The sequence below is a fragment of the Neoarius graeffei genome, chromosome 24 (genome assembly GCF_027579695.1).
Source record: "Neoarius graeffei isolate fNeoGra1 chromosome 24, fNeoGra1.pri, whole genome shotgun sequence".
Classification (NCBI taxonomy): domain Eukaryota; kingdom Metazoa; phylum Chordata; class Actinopteri; order Siluriformes; family Ariidae; genus Neoarius; species Neoarius graeffei.
In genome coordinates, this window is record NC_083592.1 from 50,470,045 (window position 1) to 50,488,781 (window position 18,737).

The window sequence follows — 18,737 nt, forward strand, 5'->3', positions numbered from 1 at the left end:
CTTTGGGATAATATGGCTCTGGCCCCTGACTCTGAAGCGTTGACCTCAACCACGAACTGCTGGGACGGATCTGGAATGGTGAGTATGGGTGTTGACGTGAACCTTTGTTTGGGCTCAGAGAATGCCTTCTCGGCCCCTTCCCCCCAGCTGAAAGGGACCGTGGTGGAAGTTAGAGCTGTGAGGGGCCCAGCCACCGTATTAAAGTTCCTGATGAATTGCCTGTAGAAATTTGCAAACCCAAGAAATCGCTGGAGTTCTCGCCGAGAGGATAGGGTGGGCCAGTCGGCAACTGCTTTGAGTTTCAGGGGGTCCATCTGAATCTGTGCAGGGGAGATAATGACACCCAGAAAGGAGAAAGAGCTTCTAAGGAACTCGCATTTCTTGGCCTTAACAAAGTTTATTTTCTAGGAGTTGTTGAAGGACTTGCCTGACGTAGATGCGGTGTTCATCAAGGGAGCGGGAAAATATCAATATATAGTCCAGATAAACAAAAACAAAAAGGTTAAGGTAGACCCTCAGGACATCATTAACGAGGGCCTGGAAAACTGTGGGAGCGTTAGTCAGGCCGAACAGGACCACGAGATATTCGTAGTGGCCCGTGGGGGTGTTGAATACCGTCTTCCATTTGTCCCCTTCCCTAATCCTCACGAGGTGGTAAGCATTGTGCAGGTTTAGCTTGGTGAAAATCTGGGCTCCCTGGAGTATCTCAAACGCCATGGTCATGAGAGGTAGGGGGTAACGGTTCTTGATGGTGATGTCATTTAGCCCCCGGTAATCAATGCAAGGGCACAAGGATTTGTCCTTCTCCACAAAAAAAGAATCCTGCCCCTACAGGAGGAGGGACAAATAATTCCAGCTGCTAAGGACTCGGTGATGTATTTATCCATGGCTTGCCTTTCAGAAGGGGAGAGAGTAAAGTTGCCCCTTAGGTGGTGCAGTCCCAGGGAGAAGGTCAATTCCACAGTCATAGGGCCTATGGGGAGGAAGGGAAACAGCTTGAGACTTGCTGAACACAGGTTTTAAGTCATTATATTCGGGAGACATGTTAGAGAGGTCAGGATAGTCACCATTGGTGGGCTGGAGCAGCTCGGCATGAGGGAGGGCAGATCTTAGGCATGACAATAAACAGAATTGACTCCATCCTAAAATGGTGTTAGTCCAGTTGGCATGGGGGTTATGTACAGTTAGCCAGGGCAGACCAAGAACTATGGGCACATGGGGGTTGCTCATGACGAAAAACTGGATGGATTCAGAGTGGTTGCCCAAAATTCTTTAGGTGACCGGGGCTGTTTTATGGGTGATAGTGGTCAGACCAGTACCGTTAAGGGTCAGGACAGTGAGGGACGGGTTCAGAGCCAGTAGTAGAATCCCCAGGCGCTTGGCAGTGGTTGAGCAGATTAGGTTTCTGTCAGCCCCTGAATCAATGAGTGCCTAGAGGTCGTGGGGCTGATTGCCATGGATAATGACCACTGGGAGTAGTGGTCGATCAGCAGGGGGCTGATTCTGGACATTGCCCACCAGGGCCCCTAAACTCACTGGTGGACTCTTCCTTTTAAAGGACAAGATTGGCAGTAATGCCCCAGCTGTCTGCAATAAAAACATGCCCTCATATCCTGATGGCGTTGTCGTTCCTCAGGTGAGATGCGGACTCAGTCTACCTGCATTGGCTCAGCAGAGGGAATGGGAGGCTGAGGGGGTGCAAGACTAGTCCGAGTTCTTTCTTTCACCTGCTGTCTGATCCGGGAGTCAATACGACGGGTGAGGTCCATGAGACCGGGGAGATCAGGTGGCAGTTCTCATGAGACCAGTTCATCCTTGATGGAGTCTGACAGTCTGTTCAAAAATGCGTCAAACAAGGCATTCTCATTCCAGCCACAAGATGTCACCAAAGTGCGAAACTCAATAGCATAGTCAAAAGCTGACCGGGCACCCTGCCGCAGCCCCATGATTTCTCTTGCTGCCTCTCTGCCAGACAGAGAGCGGTCAAAGGTTCACCTCATCTCCTCTGTGAAATTCTTGAAGCTGGCACATCATGGTGCATTGGCATCCCACATACTGTAGCTGTTCCCCACTCCCTAGCTTTGCCAGTGAGGAGAGTGATGGTGTAGGCCACTTGGGAACGCTCTGTGGGGAAGGCCAGTGGTTGAAACTCAAGGGTTAGCAAGCATTGAGATAAGAATGATCAGCAGGTATCTGGTTCTCCATCGTACGGCTGTGGGGTGGGAAGTCTCAGCTCCCTGAAGAGGGCTGGAGCAGGAGCTGGAGGAGCGGTAGGCAGAGGGGGTTGTGTAGGAGCAGACATTACTTGAAGCTGTTGTAGCTGAGTGGCAAGAAGACTGAGAATGTTAGAGATGGCGACAAGGTTTTGGTTCACCTGTTGGATATCCTGTTGGTGGGTCCCAAGGAGAGCTCCCTGCTTTTGCACCACTGCTCTTAGCTGGGCAAAATCTGCTGGGTCCATGCTAGCCAGACTGTGCTGTCAGAAATGGCAAGCTGAGGTGAAGTGAGGACCCAAGAGCAGACCCAAGACAGGCAGTGTACAAAAAGAAACTTCTTTAATGAAGTACAGGGCAGAGGTACAATTGGGCTAAGGGAAAATCGGTGGTCAAAGAAGGGGCCAAGAGGTCAAAACAGAGAAGAGCAGGCAGGCACGGTCAGGGACAAAAACAGGACAGAAAAATCTTCACAAAAACTGAAGAAAACAGGGACAAGGGAAATCCAGGCAGAGGAAGCAAAAAACACAATCCAAAGGAACAGGCAGGTAGAACAGGGGCAAAAACTGGACAGAAAACTAGGCAAAAGAACACAGAACGATACAGGCAGGGGGAATCGAGAAGTCACAATACCAAAGGGCTGTAGCGAGGCAAGGAAAGTCTGCAAGAGACAGTTTGGCAACTGGAGTAGCTCCAAACAGCTCTTAAGTAGGCCCTGGCTGATGGGAGAGGAGTGGTAGCAGGTGTGGGAGTGCCGCTTCAGGGAAGATGGCCTCCAGCAGGGCAGGATTGAATTCCTGTCCTGGATCCAGCCTGGAGCCGGCATGGAAGTCCCACAAACTCAGGCATGGATGGACTGGACCGGACTGTGACAATAGGTCTTATCTGTTTGTCCTCAATAACTACTGTTTTTGGAAATGTGCAGTTAATTAATCATTAGTAATACAAAATAATATAAAAATATAAGATAATATAGGATATTTTTTTTTTTGCGGTGCGGTTTCCATCAAATCCTATGCTCTGATTGGCTGGCGAGCGGGTCCGTATCCTACGACACGGACCCCAGTTACGGACCCCGGTTATGGATCTCCGGCGACCCGCTTGTTTACAACAACAAACATAGTAGAATTTTTTGTCAGCATTTATCTTTTTTTTGTAAGATTTATTTATAAGATTATCAAAAATCTGGCTGAATCCTGAATGACTCAATTTTGTATAAATAGGGGACTACATAGGCGGCAAAATGTAGTTTTTTTCCTGCCATGGAAGTGCATTTGTATACCGAGGAGGAAGCCATTTGCATTACAGCCGTGAATGAGGATTCAAAATAGCATTAATTTTACAGCATGGATAGTGATAACGACAGTCTTCACAGTGAAAGTGAGTTTTACTACCTTGAAGAAGAAGAAATAGAAGAAAACATTTCAGGAGAAAGCTAAAAACCTGTAACTTGCTAACACCGAGCAAAAACATGGCTGAATCCTGAATGACTCAATTTTGTATAAATAGGGGACTACATAGGCAGCAAAATGTAGTTTTTTTCCTGCCATGGAAGTGCACTTGTATACCGAGGAGGAAGCAATTTGCATTACAGCCGTGAATGAGGATTCAAAATGGTGGCTCGGCTCGGTTTTCCCTTTCGGGCGCTCTCGTTTTCTGTTAGAATTTGGTAAAGAAAAATATAAATATAATATTTACCAACTTAAGGTCGGTCCGTATGGTGAAATACCGTGACCTCGGCCTTAAATACTGACCTCAGCCCAGAGGGCCTCGCTCAGTACTTTCAAGACCTCGGTCATGGTATTTCACGATACGGGCCTCCCAGCTGGTAAATAACATATATATATATATTTTTTTTAATTTGGTAAATTATAATATTTCAATCATTCTGATTCTGACTCCGGCAATTCTGATTGTGAGAATTTTGATTTTGACTCTGGTGATTCTGATTCTGACTGATTATTCTGATTCTGACTGTGGTGTTTCTGACTCTGGCAATTCTGATTCTGATTGTGGTGATTCTGATTCTAACTGATTCTGATTGTGATGATTCTGATTGTGGTGATTTTGATTCTAACTGATGATTCTGATTGTGATGATTCTGATTCAAGCTCTACTAATTCTGATTGTGATGATTTTGACTGGCAATTCTGAGTCTGATGATTCTGATTCTGATTGTGGTGATTTTGACTCTGGCAATTCTGATTGTGACGATTCTGACTCTAACTGATCATTCTGATTCTGATTGTGATGATTCTAATTCTAACTCAAATGATTTTTATTGTGATGATTTTGACTCTGGTGATTCTGATTCTGACTCCGATTATTCTGATTCTGATTGTGGCGATTCTGATTCTAACTGATGATTCTGATTGTGATGGTTCTGATTCTAACTCAAATGATTCTTATTATGATGATTTTGACTGGTGATTCTGATTCTAACTCTGATTATTCTGATTCTGGTGATTTTGATTCTAACTGATTCTGATTGTGATGACTGATTCTAGCTCTAATGATTCTGATTGTGATGATTTTGACTGGCAATTCTGATTCTGACTCTGATGATTCTGATTGTGGTGATTCTGATTCTGCCTCTGATGATTCTAATTCTGACTGACAATTCTGATGATTCTGACGCTATTGTTTCTGCTTCTGATTGTGGTGATTCTTGTTCTCACTCTGACGATCTGAATGTAACTATTTTGATTTTAAATTCTGACTGGGGCGGCATGGTGGTGTAGTGGTTAGCGCTGTCGCCTCACAGCAAGAAGGTCCGGGTTCGAGCCCCGTGGCCGGCGAGGGCCTTTCTGTGCGGAGTTTGCATGTTCTCCCCGTGTCCGCGTGGGTTTCCTCTGGGTGCTCCGGTTTCCCCCACAGTCCAAAGACATGCAGGTTAGGTTAACTGGTGACTCTAAATTGACCGTAGGTGTGAATGTGAGTGTGAATGGTTGTCTGTGTCTATGTGTCAGCCCTGTGATGACCTGGCGACTTGTCCAGGGTGTACCCCGCCTTTCGCCCGTAGTCAGCTGGGATAGGCTCCAGCTTGCCTGCGACCCTGTAGAACAGGACAAAGCGGCTAGAGATAATGAGATGAGATGAGATGAAATTCTGACTGCACTGATTGTGATTTTGAGTATTTTGATTTGAATTGGGACTATGCTTATTGTCATTATTCTCATGTTTGTGATTATTTTGATTCTGACTCTGATGATTCTGATTCTGACTCTGATGATTCTGATTGTGATTTTGTGTATTCTCTCTGTGATTGCAACGATTCTGATTGTGATGATTCTGATTCAGATTCTGGTCATGTCCATTTCCTGAAGCAGTAATTTTCAAGGAAAAGTAACAAACGCCTCGAGTATACCATAACCCCTGTATTCGTTACATATATACACATTTATTATTTATGTTAATTTATTATTCGCGCTATTGAGTGCTGGATGCTGATTGGTCAGAAGGTATTGATTAATTTGCTATAACAGCAGCTTATATACGAATATGAACTCCTTTGAATTGATATATGATGTAGTTCTGGCTTAAATGCTTGACTGCCTTGGCTTTTTTATGTGGAGTGAAAAGTTTGTTTAACTGTCCAACCTAAATTGATTTTCTTGCACGGATAAACCCGAGTTCACTTTTCTGTGCACTGAAATGTTTTAATACTGAAATACTGCAAATGAAAGCTTTTCACTTTTTAAACTTCTCCTTTATTGTTGTATTAACATCCCTGAAAATGGTCAAAAGTTGTAATCGTTTCTATTCAAATCACTTAACTAGGAGCAGCGAGTCTGAGCAGATTGAATTGAGCTGAAATTGAGAGAAATGACCTCAATCTGCAAAACCCCTGCTTTTTTCAAGTGTGTGGAATATAAATATTGATTGTTTGTTTATTTGTTTGTTTGTTTGTTTGTTTGGGCATTGCCCTGAGTGACTTTCCGGGATTGATTTTCATATTGCTCCATTGTGCATAGAATAATTGTGCAGCCTTTCATTACAAAAGCAAACAAGCTTCCCTTGTGCACAGAAAACAATTATACAGAGAATGTCCTCACCAGATGATGTTGCGAGAGTGTCTTGACATTTTCAGCACTAACAAGCAAAATGCAGAAACTATTCAGCTACGTGTTCATACGTGTGGAGCAGCTGTAGTCTGAGCCCTGGTGACAGAAAGTGACAACGTGGAGCGAGCGACTGTAACCCTTGACATGGTTCAAAAGTAATTGACTATGCAAATAGCCCCAGCTGACATGCATGTGATTCACGAGTCATATTAGGAGTTCTGTTTGAACCTCTGCTTGCAAATACAGAAGACAGAAGATTTAGAGGGTAGTTTATTGATTTATATTTTACTATAGCATGGCATAGCAGCACATCCCTAATCCTGGGATCAGACTACATTCTCAGAAAATAAAGTACATTATTCTATCACATTCACTGGATATGACCAATTGTGCGCTCTGATTGGCTACTCTACTACTAGGATATCAGCTCATATACGATAAGTAGAGAAAAACAAAAGTCAGATATATCACTATCAAGTATTTAAAAGAAACAGAAATAGCTAAAAGAGTATAGTTCCTCCCCCAGTATCTCCTGTTCCACACTCCAGCCCAGTTGGTGGCGGTAATGCACCTTTAAGTTGGTTTGCCAACCACCAAAAAACCCTAAAGAAGAAGAAAAACAAAATGGTGGAGCATGTTGCTGAACCAACTGAGGATGAAATAAAAACTCTACTCGAAAACAAAACCCCAAAAATACAAAAAAAGCAACAAAATATGGAATGAAAGTATTTGATGGTAAGAACATATATTTTTTTATTTTCCAATAATAATAATAATAATAATAATAATAATTATAATTATTATTATTATTATTATTATTATTATTATTATCACAGCTTTCACAAATTGCTCCTGTCATTTGGGGGTTTTGTTTTCAAGTAGAGTTTTTATTTTGTCCTCGGTTGGTTCAGCAACATGCTCCGCCATTTTGTTTTTCTCCACTCACTTTATATGAGCTGATATCCTAGTAGTAGAGTAGCCAATCAGAGTGCGTGATTGCTCATATCCAGTGAATGCGGATAGAATAATAAAATATCAATTTTATACTGGAGAAATGGCGTAGGGCGGCACGGTGGTGTAGTGGTTAGCGCTGTCGCCTCACAGCAAGAAGGTCCTGGGTTCGAGCCCCGGGGCCGGCAAGGGCCTTTCTGTGTGGAGTTTGCATGTTCTCCCCGTGTCCGCGTGGGTTTCCTCCGGGTGCTCCGGTTTCCCCCACAGTCCAAAGACATGCAGGTTAGGTTAACTGGTGACTCTAAATTGACCGTAGGTGTGAATGTGAGTGTGAATGGTTGTCTGTGTCTATGTGTCAGCCCTGTGATGACCTGGCAACTTGTCCAGGGTGTACCCCGCCTTTCGCCCGTAGTCAGCTGGGATAGGCTCCAGCTTGCCTGCGACCCTGTAGAAGGATAAAGCGGCTAGAGATAATGAGATGAGATGAGATGAGATGAGAAATGGCGTAAGCCATTACACACAACGCAGCAGTTCAACATGAGACGCACACAGAGTGTATTTAACGTCTTATCAGGACACAAACAGATACAATACGCGTGAACCCATTGTGAAGAGATGCCCAGACACACAACTACTCCACTCTACTGCACTGCACAGATAGAGGACACGCTTTTCAACCTCTGTCAATTCCATGAGGGCCTTTATAATGTAAAATTTAAAAATGCCCTTAACCAGAGTCTCGGAAAGAAGATTATGCAAAAACCACAAACAATTCCAGCATTCGGTGCATTATGTACAGCTCCATCTTTCTTTGTGTGAGACAGTAATAAATTCGTCCTGATTCCACAATGTAGAAATTCATTGTACAATTTGCTGAAATGAGGCGGGATGCAAGTACGACTGTTCACTCTGTGTTTAATTGAAATCTATTGTAGGTGGATAATACACAGGCAGGCAGCAATAAACTAAATAATTCATGTACACAATATGAAGAATGGGTGAAGGTCAAAATGAGGAAATAGTGAGGTGGAAATTAAAGCACTAAAGACATGCAGGCATGGTAAGACAAAGAAACTAGATGCAGGTTTTTCAGTGGGCAAAACCGGTACCGATATTTACGTACTGTTGGGAGATTGATGGGCGATGAGATGCTGATATAATTATGTATGAATATAACAACAAAAAATGAAAATACCACACGTTCCCTGAACTTCTGAAAATTTATCTAACATTTTCACTGGAGAACACTTGAAGGAGAAAATCTTTATGTTGTTGATGCTGCTTTCTCACTAAATGACAGAAATCAAACAAATAACATAGACACTGGAGTAAACACTGCTTAATGAGTGTCTAATACAATCAACTTCACTGAAGTAACAAATTAATGAGAGATAAGAATTCAGTTTTACCTTTTTTATTCTGGGAAATCCAATGCCAGGGTTTTTTTTTTTTCTGAGGAGTTTCATTGCATTTAAACTCGGCGTATCAGACGCTCGCTGGCCGTGCTGTGAAAACTGTCCATGCAGACGTTCATCTAAGTTTCCAAATCTGTCATTGCTTAACTCTTGAAAATTTTCTATCATGAGTACTATCATTAAAAAGCTTATAATCTTTGCTTTCCAAAGAAATGTATCTGGTTAAGATCTGTTCAGTACTTTGGGAGTAATGGCAGGTTGAAGTCGGTACAACAGAGTAAAAACTCTCTGCTCGCGTGACGCCGGAAAACTGCCGGCGCTTTTCTTTTTGAGTCACGGGAAAGCAGTCAGGCTCTCTCTCTCTCTTCTGATCGGATTCTGACTGGATTACTCATCAATATCAATCAGATAAATTTTCCATATGCTAGTTTCGATGTTATGATTCACAGGAGACTTTGAAGTGAGTTTTCATAGCTTTACCTACTTTTTTTTTTCAAATCAATCTGATTCATGTAAATAACTATTTTAGAAGATAACTGGAGTAGTGTGGATGAACAATATTGAGATCTTAGTGGTCGGAATGAGAGTTTAAAAAACCGGAAGTCAGAAACGCGAGTGTCAATTTCAGTTCAGTTAATGTGAATTGTTTATTGGATGTGGATCACACAGTTTTTTCGAGGTTCGCCTTGAAAGCTGTGAATATTAATCGAAATAATCTTTTATATTTTTTCATATAAACACTAATAGGCTCGACTTTTGAGAAATACACAGTCCTACAGAGCACAAAGAGGGGATTAGAAATAATCTTTTATTACTTTTTTATTGAGTGTACCGATTTAAGATGTTAACCTAATTAGCATAATTCATACTAATTAAAGACTATTTTGCATATTTTGTTTTTACTAATTTTTCAAACTTTGTATTCAATATCCAACCATCAATCTACCTGGCAATTTCCATGTAAATATTGTAAAAAATATAAACGTTATTAAGAAAAAAAAACCCCATATGATCTCATTGGTTAATGAGGCCAATTTTGGACCATGTGATCCTCACAGAGAATATTACGGCAGTTTTCTAAAAATTAAGCTGTTTCTTCAATCTTTGATTTGTAATATCTCAGGAATGGATAAACATATTTTAATTCTGAAAAAAGTATGTTGTCCAGCATTCAATTCTGAATTCAATGAGAGCAGTTTCAAGCAATTTGGATTGAATTTGAATTTTCACCTGATATGCTCATTTAAAGGCAGTATGTGATTCGAGCACTTTTAGTAATTGGTAATTAATATTTATTACCTTAAAATGCTTAATATTGGCATCTTTAATTGCATGGGCAGCTGAAAAACTCTACCACTTCTAGATATTAGAGTATAAATTGAAAAAAATATATATAAAGGGATAAAACAAAATGCATGAATGCAAATGGTGAAGATACCATTATTTCCCTCTTCCCCTCTTCTTTCCATTTTATATTGTGTAGTTTCTATCTGTTGTGTATTTTATCTGTTTTATTCTTGTAAAGTGTCCTTGAGTCATGAAAGGCGCTTATAAATAAAAATTATTATTATTATTATTATTATTATTATTATTATTATTATTATTATTATTATTATTACCAATGATACAACAGGGGGTGGAGGACCAAAACTACGTTAAATAAAAACAACAAAAAACAAAAACATATGTCTCATTTCACTGTGGGAAGTGCGATAACTTATCTGTAATATTCATAAATATTTGAAAACAAAAAAAAATGTTGAAATCAGACAGAACTCAGCCTTTGTTGATTTGAATTAATAAAATTGATTAGTTTAAGTCCATTATGATTCAGGATTTTGACAAAACGTACATGAATTACATCCTGTTTTTGTGTACACTACAGCAAGCAACTTCTCGACAATAAACACTTTTTCTAAATTTTTATCTATTTATTTTTTACATTTATTTTATATTATTTCTTATTTTATCTTATCATATTTATTTTATCTTATTTAATCTTATTTTTAAATTTATTATTATTTAAAATATGTGATAATATTTTTTATTATTAATTTTTTTCTATCTATTTATTTTTTCTATTTTTTATTTTTATCTATTTATTTTTTCAAAATTTTTATCTGACATTACATTACAGGTATTTATCAGACACTCTTATTCACATTGACATACAACACACCCAGAACAGCCTGGCGAGCAGTTAAGGGTTAGGTGCCTTACTCAAGGGTACTTCAGCCATTCCTGCTGGTCCAGGGACTCAAACCACCATCCTTTTGGTCCCAAAACTGCTTCTCTATCCTTTAGGTCATGGCTTCCCCATAACACATAATACAGTGCAGTGAATACCTGATTGGACTCATCTGAAGTTTTGAACGTGTTGGACCACTGAGTGATGAACTCGGAGCACCGACAGTTGTGCGAACGGTTCAGTGTGATTTCGACTTCACTTTACTGTTCCACTCCACAGACAATTTGTCAAGCTACAGCTGTGGTGCTGATAAACATCCCATCATAAATGTAGCTGAACTGCTTTAAAACAGAATCCCTGCTGATATGACTGCCGTTTCTTAACGTTTTTCATCATCTCTTCCAGTCTGTGTAAAGGGAGGACTCTCTACACCGTTATAAGAGACGCGAAAGTCATCCTGGACGTCAACAAGACCAGACAAATCGCACAGGAGATGGTTAAGGTATGATGGATGACCAATCTGTGTCGAGTTTCCCAAAAGCATCTTCACGCTAAGAGAGTCTTAACTATGAGAGACAGAGCGCATTCATTGTGCTGCTCACTCTATCATTTCACAATGATCCTTGTGCTACGATGCTTTTGGGAAACTTAGCCCTGATCTTTATTCATAATATGTGATTTTCTGCTTGTTTTATATCAGTTCCTGCAGGGACATTGTATATTTAAATAATATTGACTGGCTTTGAGTGGTATATCAGATATATTCCGTTCAGCTAGCATGATATTGAATGAGCCGAAGATGAGTAGCTGAATGGAATATATCTGATATACCACGAAAAAAGCCATTATTATTATTATTATTATTATTATTATTATTATTATACATTCGATGGAACAATTATAGATTTTACAAAAAATTAAGAACGGGGGGTAACTTACCAATATTGAATGCTAATTTGATCGAATGTAATTTAATGTTCTGTTGATCCAATGTACTGTACAAAGTCAAAGTTCTAAGAATAAAAATGGTACAAGTCCAAAAAGCCTGAAGAACAACCCAACTTATATACAAGCTATGTACAGGTTACAGTTCAAGTTCAAAGTTATTTTTGGTCGTAGTTAATGGTTACATTGCAGTTGTTCAAAACAAAACAGCTTTGCTGAGTGAAGTCCACGAGTAACGTCCTCTTGTAAAAGTCTCCGTCACTTTTCCTCACCTCCAAGTAGAACTTTGACAATATTTTTTGATAATATTTTGCCCTCTTTTCCAGTTTTTCGATGTCCGTTGGTCTGTTTTTCTCTTGTAAATGTGTGAAGAATATATAATGAAGTTTTGGTAGCCTTTCGGGTGTTCAGTGCGTCTTTCTCTTTAAATCTTCCACTATTAATGAAGCAAACCTTGCCGCCATGTTTGTGTACAGTCACTCACTAGCGTAGAAGTTTTACATCTCCAACGTGTCTCTTTTCCAGTTTTTCACTGTCTGTTGGTCTGTTTTTCTCTTGTAAATATGCGTGAAGAATATACAATGAAGTTTTGGTAGCCTTTTGGGTGTTCAGCGCATCTTTAGTTTCAGTTTTCAGTTTATTTATTTAGCGTGTAAACCTAGCACTGAATTAGCCTCGTCTACTCTCCTTCCCGGCTGACAAAGAAATGATTGTGTGCATGCGCAGTAGAAAAGTTTTGTCATTGGATCTTCGCATGAGCTCCGGCGTGTGACGTCGTGTTGTCTTGACAACGTGCAATATTGTAACAATATTGCATGCTCATTCTCCATTGGGGAGAGTGTCGTGATACATGGAGGATCAGCGATATGATAACAATATTGCATGGCATCAATAAACCCACTAGAAGGGAATAGAATACATGTTTTTATTCCATGGAAAAAGTGGCCCGTATGTATAATAATTATTGTTATCTGTATACACTATGCTGCTCTAGAGCTCATGTAGCATAGAGGTTGAGTTTTAGCTCCACTGCATAAGAATTTTAACAACCTGAGCAATTTTGCATGTTTGTCATTCAGGGCATGGGCTATCTGCATGCCAAAGGCATTCTTCACAAGGACATCAAGTCGAAGAACGTCTTCTATGACAACGGGAAAGTGGTCATTACTGATTTTGGACTCTTCACCATATCTGGTGTTTTACAAGCAGGCAGGTATGTTGAATACGTGATTTAGGAGCAGTAATTACATTTGTAGAGACGTGCTTAAAAAGATTTTCCCCTTTTTTTCTCCAGTACATCCTTAATTAAACACACACACACACACACACACACACACACACACACACTTCATGAATTAGTGATAATGCTTCTGCCTTCTGTCATGATTTTTCTAACTTTAATTAGTTTATATCAATTAATTTCATTATCGAGGGCCATTAAAACAGACAGAGCATGATTTTTTATTAACGCTGCCGTTAATAACCTGGTTTGTGTGCTGCGAGTGTTCTGATTGACATTTCAGACGCCGACTCGCAGAACACACACTATGGCTGTCGGTCTGATCTTAGTCTCTCTGACTCTCACTGACTCTCAGAGGGCTGTGAGTTCAGGCTACACTTGGGCCAGGCTTGCTGTAAGCTCCTTTAGATCCTCATAATGATTGCTGTAACAGCTTATTAGGAACCGAGACCTGTAATTAAGAGTCTGGGTCAGCTCTTGGCTGCAAATGCAAATGCGGTTTCACCTCCGATGTCATGCTCCTGCTTTCGCACGTCGTCGAAGGCAGAGAGCAGTGACGGAAATGAGCTGAAAGTTGAAACCCAGATATGAAACATGGGATGGTAGGTTTTGTGTTTTTTTAAATGAAGAAATGGGGCTAACAGGAGCACTTTGGGGTATTTGCGTCACTCTGATGAAGGCAGGGCAAAGAGCCAGGATTTGACCAAGTGGGTGGAGGAGAAGCAGAAGCAGTGGCGGGCTGTTTTGTGAGCTGAAGGAAGCAGGTGCACAAAGGTTTTGCAGTTAAATTCACAACCTTACTTTCTTTTTGGACTGAAATAGAAACCTTTAACTAAATTGAAACTGCTTTGGACTAAAGCTACTGTGTGTGGGGTGGGGTGTGTGTGTGTGTGTGTGTGTGTGTGTGTGTGTGTGTGTGTGTGTGTGTGTGTGTGTTTGAATCATTCCTTCAGAAACAATGATTCTGAACTTGAATCTAGATTTAACCAGCCAACAGTTTAATAAACTTTAGGTCTATTCTGATATGACGCAGTGCAGTAAGGAGTAAAACACTGTCATGCTTTATCAAGAAAATGAATCTATTGTAATATTTGACTTTTTTTTTGGCACGACTTGAAAGGAAAATATTCTTGTCTCAAAACTGTGAGAGAAAAATTACATGTATACGACTGTACATTCATGTTAAAATGAAAGAGACATGCCTCCTTCACTTGTACTGACACACAAGAGACTGGGAATAAAGCCACGCCTCCTTTAGTAAGACTGACAGGCACAAAGGCAACACCTCCTCCACTCGGCACAGAAACCACGCCTTAAGTGATACTGCTATGTCCATAAGCCACGCCTCCTTCACTCAGATTGACAGGCACAGAAGCCATGCCTTAAGTGATACTGCTATGTCCATATGCCACACCTCCTTCATTGACTGCAAGGCACAGAAGTCACACCTTTAGTGATACTGCTATGTCCATAAGCCACGCCTCCTTCACGCAGACTGAAGGGCACAGAAGCCACGCCTTAAGTGATACTGCTGTGTCCATATGCCACACCTCTTTCACTAAGACTGCAAGGCACAGAAGCCACACCTTTAGTGATACTGCTATGTCCATAAACCACGCCTCCTCCATTAAGACTACCAGGCACAGAAGCCACACCTTTAGTGATACTGCTATGTCCATAAACCACGCCTCCTCCATTAAGACTACCAGGCACAGAAACCACGCCTTTAGTGATACTGCTATGTCCATAAGCCACGTCTCCTTCATTAGGACTGACCAGAACATCAACGTAGGTCCAAAATACTTAATCGAAGGGTTGGGAAGTAATGAAGTACACGAACAAGAACAAATACTTCTTTACTGTATTTAAGGGGAGTTTTCATCTCATCTCATTATCTCTAGCCGCTTTATCCTTCTACAAGGTCGCAGGCAAGCTGGAGCCTATCCCAGCTGACTATGGGCGAAAGGCGGGGTACACCCTGGACAAGTCGCCAGGTCATCACAGGGCTGACACATAGACACAGACAACCATTCACACCTACGGTCAATTTAGAGTCACCAGTTAACCTAACCTGCATGTCTTTGGACTGTGGGGGAAACCGGAGCACCCGGAGGAAACCCACGCGGACACGGGGAGAACATGCAAACTCTGCACAGAAAGGCCCTCGCCGGCCACGGGGCTCGAACCCAGGACCTTCTTGCTGTGAGGCGACAGCGCTAACCACTACACCACCGTGCCGCCCGGGCAGTTTTCAGATATCTGTATTTAGTTTTCGGACAACTTTTTACTTTCTCCTCCTTACATCTTGTAATCAGGCTTGTTAATTTACTTTTAATGCATTTGAGGAGAATTATCGATTATATTTTTATTTTGCGGCGGCACGGTGGTGTAGTGGTTAGCGCTGTCGCCTCACAGCAAGAAGGTCCGGGTTTGAGCCCCGTGGCCGGCAAGGGCCTTTCTGTGCGGAGTTTACATGTTCTCCCCGTGTCCGCGTGGGTTTCCTCCGGGTGCTCCGGTTTCCCCCACAGTCCAAAGACATGCAGGTTAGGTTAACTGGTGACTCTAAATTGAGCGTAGGTGTGAATGTGAGTGTGAATGGTTGTCTGTGTCTATGTGTCAGCCCTGTGATGACCTGGCGACTTGTCCAGGGTGTACCCCGCCTTTCGCCCGTAGTCAGCTGGGATAGGCTCCAGCTTGCCTGCGACCCTGTAGAACAGGATAAAGCGGCTAGAGATAATGAGATGAGATGAGAATGAGATTTTTATTTTGCGTCATTATGTGCCTTTCTAACATCAACACCGATTTCAACCTAAATGGATAGAACAATAACACATGGAAAAGACAGCACTGATTAAACCAGCCCATGAGCCGCTCCACGGTCAGTAAGGAAAAAAAAAGTCCATTGGAGTGAACAGAGTTGACGTGACCCCCTCTCTCTCTCTTCATGGCTCTGTGATTTGTGCTGCATGTGCAGTATATATTGTGTTTTATGTGTTTATACTGGGAATAGAGGAACTATCAGAAGCTTTAAGAAGTTTAAAGTCCACAGCTTTATAGGATTTATCACCTAAGCCTGCAGTCAAAGCAACGGAAACTACCACCAATATCTTGGAGTACAGAAGATACCCAGGATTTCAGGCTGTGTTCTTTGATATAGGATTCATTTTCTTCTGTTCCTTTTCAATCCTGTGTGTGTCCACCAACGCACACATGAAAGAATATTTTCTCCGTCCACACTTCATGCCATGATCCAAGAATGTGTAAATCCTTGAAAGGGCTTTTGATGTGTGTGTGTGTGTGTGTTTTCTTTCTTGCCTATGTTGTTTTGTGTAAAGCAAACCTGCTCTTCGAACCTTTTAAAAAAGGCTTGTCGTTGAAAGGGGATTCATCTGTAGGGTTCTGTAGTGAGCTTTTATCTGGCTAACGTTGAACCATGGATGATAAATAAAAACAGATTTTCCTCATAATGAAGTCTAAACTCACTGTAAATGTTGATCATCCAGTTTTTCTTTCAACAACCAGTTTGCTGCGTAAATTGAAAGTTGTGAAGACGTTAAGTGTTTGGAGCTGATGTTATTTTGTTGCCTTATCTCTGTACAAATATTTCCACTGGCATTGAAAGACAGTAAATCAACACCAGAGATGGATAGTTATGACAAACATACCCATAATGTTGTCTAATTAAGAGCCCACAGTGTTTAGGGTGAAAATGACTATGGTTACGCAAGCTTAAGTCTTCTCTTATCGAGCCTTTGGAAGCGTTTAGTGGTGCAACATTGATCATGATCAACCCACTCCAACTAACAAGCCTTGCTGCTGTGTGCATCATGAGTAGAAGATGTACTAAGACTGAAGGGAGGCTGTGTGGGAATTGAAAATTTATCAAGTACATGGACGAGCATGCACACTCAGGTGAATAATAAATCTGTAGCTTTAATCATGTACCATCAGTTAAGATCTGCCTCAGTATGCAATTAGGATGTCTAATGAGTTGTTTTTGAAAGATTAAGAAGTTCAACTGGATGGTAACTTTAAATATGAGACCGTGTGTGTGCGTGTTTTAGAAACTTTACAGCAGGGGTTATCATTTAGCTTTAATCTTGGACCAAATTCTTATGGAGCAAATACCTGTGCTTGGGTCCCTACACTGTAGTGCGTGGTATTGAATATTCAGCTACAGAAAAACAGAAAAATATAGTGTGGTAAAAGTAAATCTCTGTCTTTATAATTTTTATAACCCCGCTCCGAAGGAGGGGGGTATACTGGTTTACCTCTGTCTGTCTGTCCATCCGTATCTCCGTCTGTCCGAAACACCATTTTTCTGGTTCTGCTAGTGGTTAACTTTGCATCCATCTCCTCTAGTTTTGATTCATACCAAGGTTTGGATCAAGGCCCACGTACAGAGATAGTGCTCAGCCTGAAATGGCAACCTGGAGTCATGTGGAGCCAAGGGTTGGGGGTCAGATGTTTTTACATGGACCCTTGAGATGTAAACTGGCCAAGTTCCTCAAGATGAACTTTAGCCCTTTGAATCCGCTAGTCTTGGAAGTATGGTCAAAAAGCTTTGTGTCTTGCAGAAACTTTCAGAAGTTCTGGGCTAGCGGTTAGCACATCTGCCTTTCGAGTTCTACTCACAGTTAGGTCATACCAAAGACCATCATAAAAATGTCACCTACTGTCATCTGATGAGGCACGCCACAATACAGATTGATTAATTGATTGATTGATAGATATATACTTTATTATCCCGAAGGGAAATTTGTCTTGGACTCATGCACTGCATACAATGCTCAACAATAAAAAAAAAAAACTTACAAGACAGACAACTCAATATAAATAACACATAGCAAACAAACAGACCCAACGAACCCCCCCCCCCCCAAAAAAAAAAAAAAAAGATTGCACCCTTCCCATAAACACCATGGCACCATTGCATAGTGACTACAGCCTCAGGCAGCACCAATCCAACAATCAAAATCTCACAAGACAGACAACTCAGCATAAATAACACATAACAGACTGACAGACAGACTGACCCCCCCCCAGAATGCACACTTCCTGTAAACACCATGGCACCATTACACAGCGACCACAGCCTCAGGCCGCATCATTTAAAAGATGTGAGTAGGGAGTCAAACTCTTGCAGTTACCAAAGGATCATCCCCCCCCACCAATCTTACCCTAGCTATGTAATAGGCGAGAGGGCAAGGGCTATAGAAATGGAAATAGTGCCACCCAATGTACCTTAAGGGCCAGGTTAGTACTGGGAATGGATACTGCCTGGGAAGACCAGGTCCTGGCATGGGAGGAACTTTAATAGTGGCCAAGAGAGGCCACAACACATCAGCTCTTAAGATAGCTATAATTTTGTGTTTTATTATTGAATAGAGACATTGTTAATGCTATTTATTGTATTGTTGCTACTAGCTCACTAAACAATAGCTAAATAAAGTTAAGTTCAACTTACTCAGCATGCGATGCACTGAAGGGTCCATCAGTAAATCCTCCAGGCAGAAACCTCTCTTCATGTTTTGAATGCTTTCATTGGGTTGTGAATGCTTTCGTTGGGTTGTGAATTCTTTCTTTGGGTTGTGAATTCTTTCTTTGGGTTGCGAATGCTTTCGTTGGGTTGCGAATGCTTTCGTTGGGTTGCGAATGCTTTCGTTGGGTTGTGAATGCTTTCGTTGGGTTGTGAATGCTTTCATTGGGTTGTGAATGCTT

The 18,737-nt window shown here is 41.2% G+C and overlaps 1 protein-coding gene across 1 annotated transcript in view; it reads left to right on the plus strand.

Annotated features, from left to right (window-relative positions):
- ksr2 (kinase suppressor of ras 2) overlaps positions 1 to 18,737 on the plus strand; it is a 273,796-nt gene that overhangs the window by 233,122 nt on the left and 21,937 nt on the right. Inside the window, 2 exon segments of the mRNA XM_060907435.1 lie at positions 11,237 to 11,333; positions 12,856 to 12,989. Coding sequence (XP_060763418.1) covers positions 11,237 to 11,333; positions 12,856 to 12,989 — 231 coding nt within the window.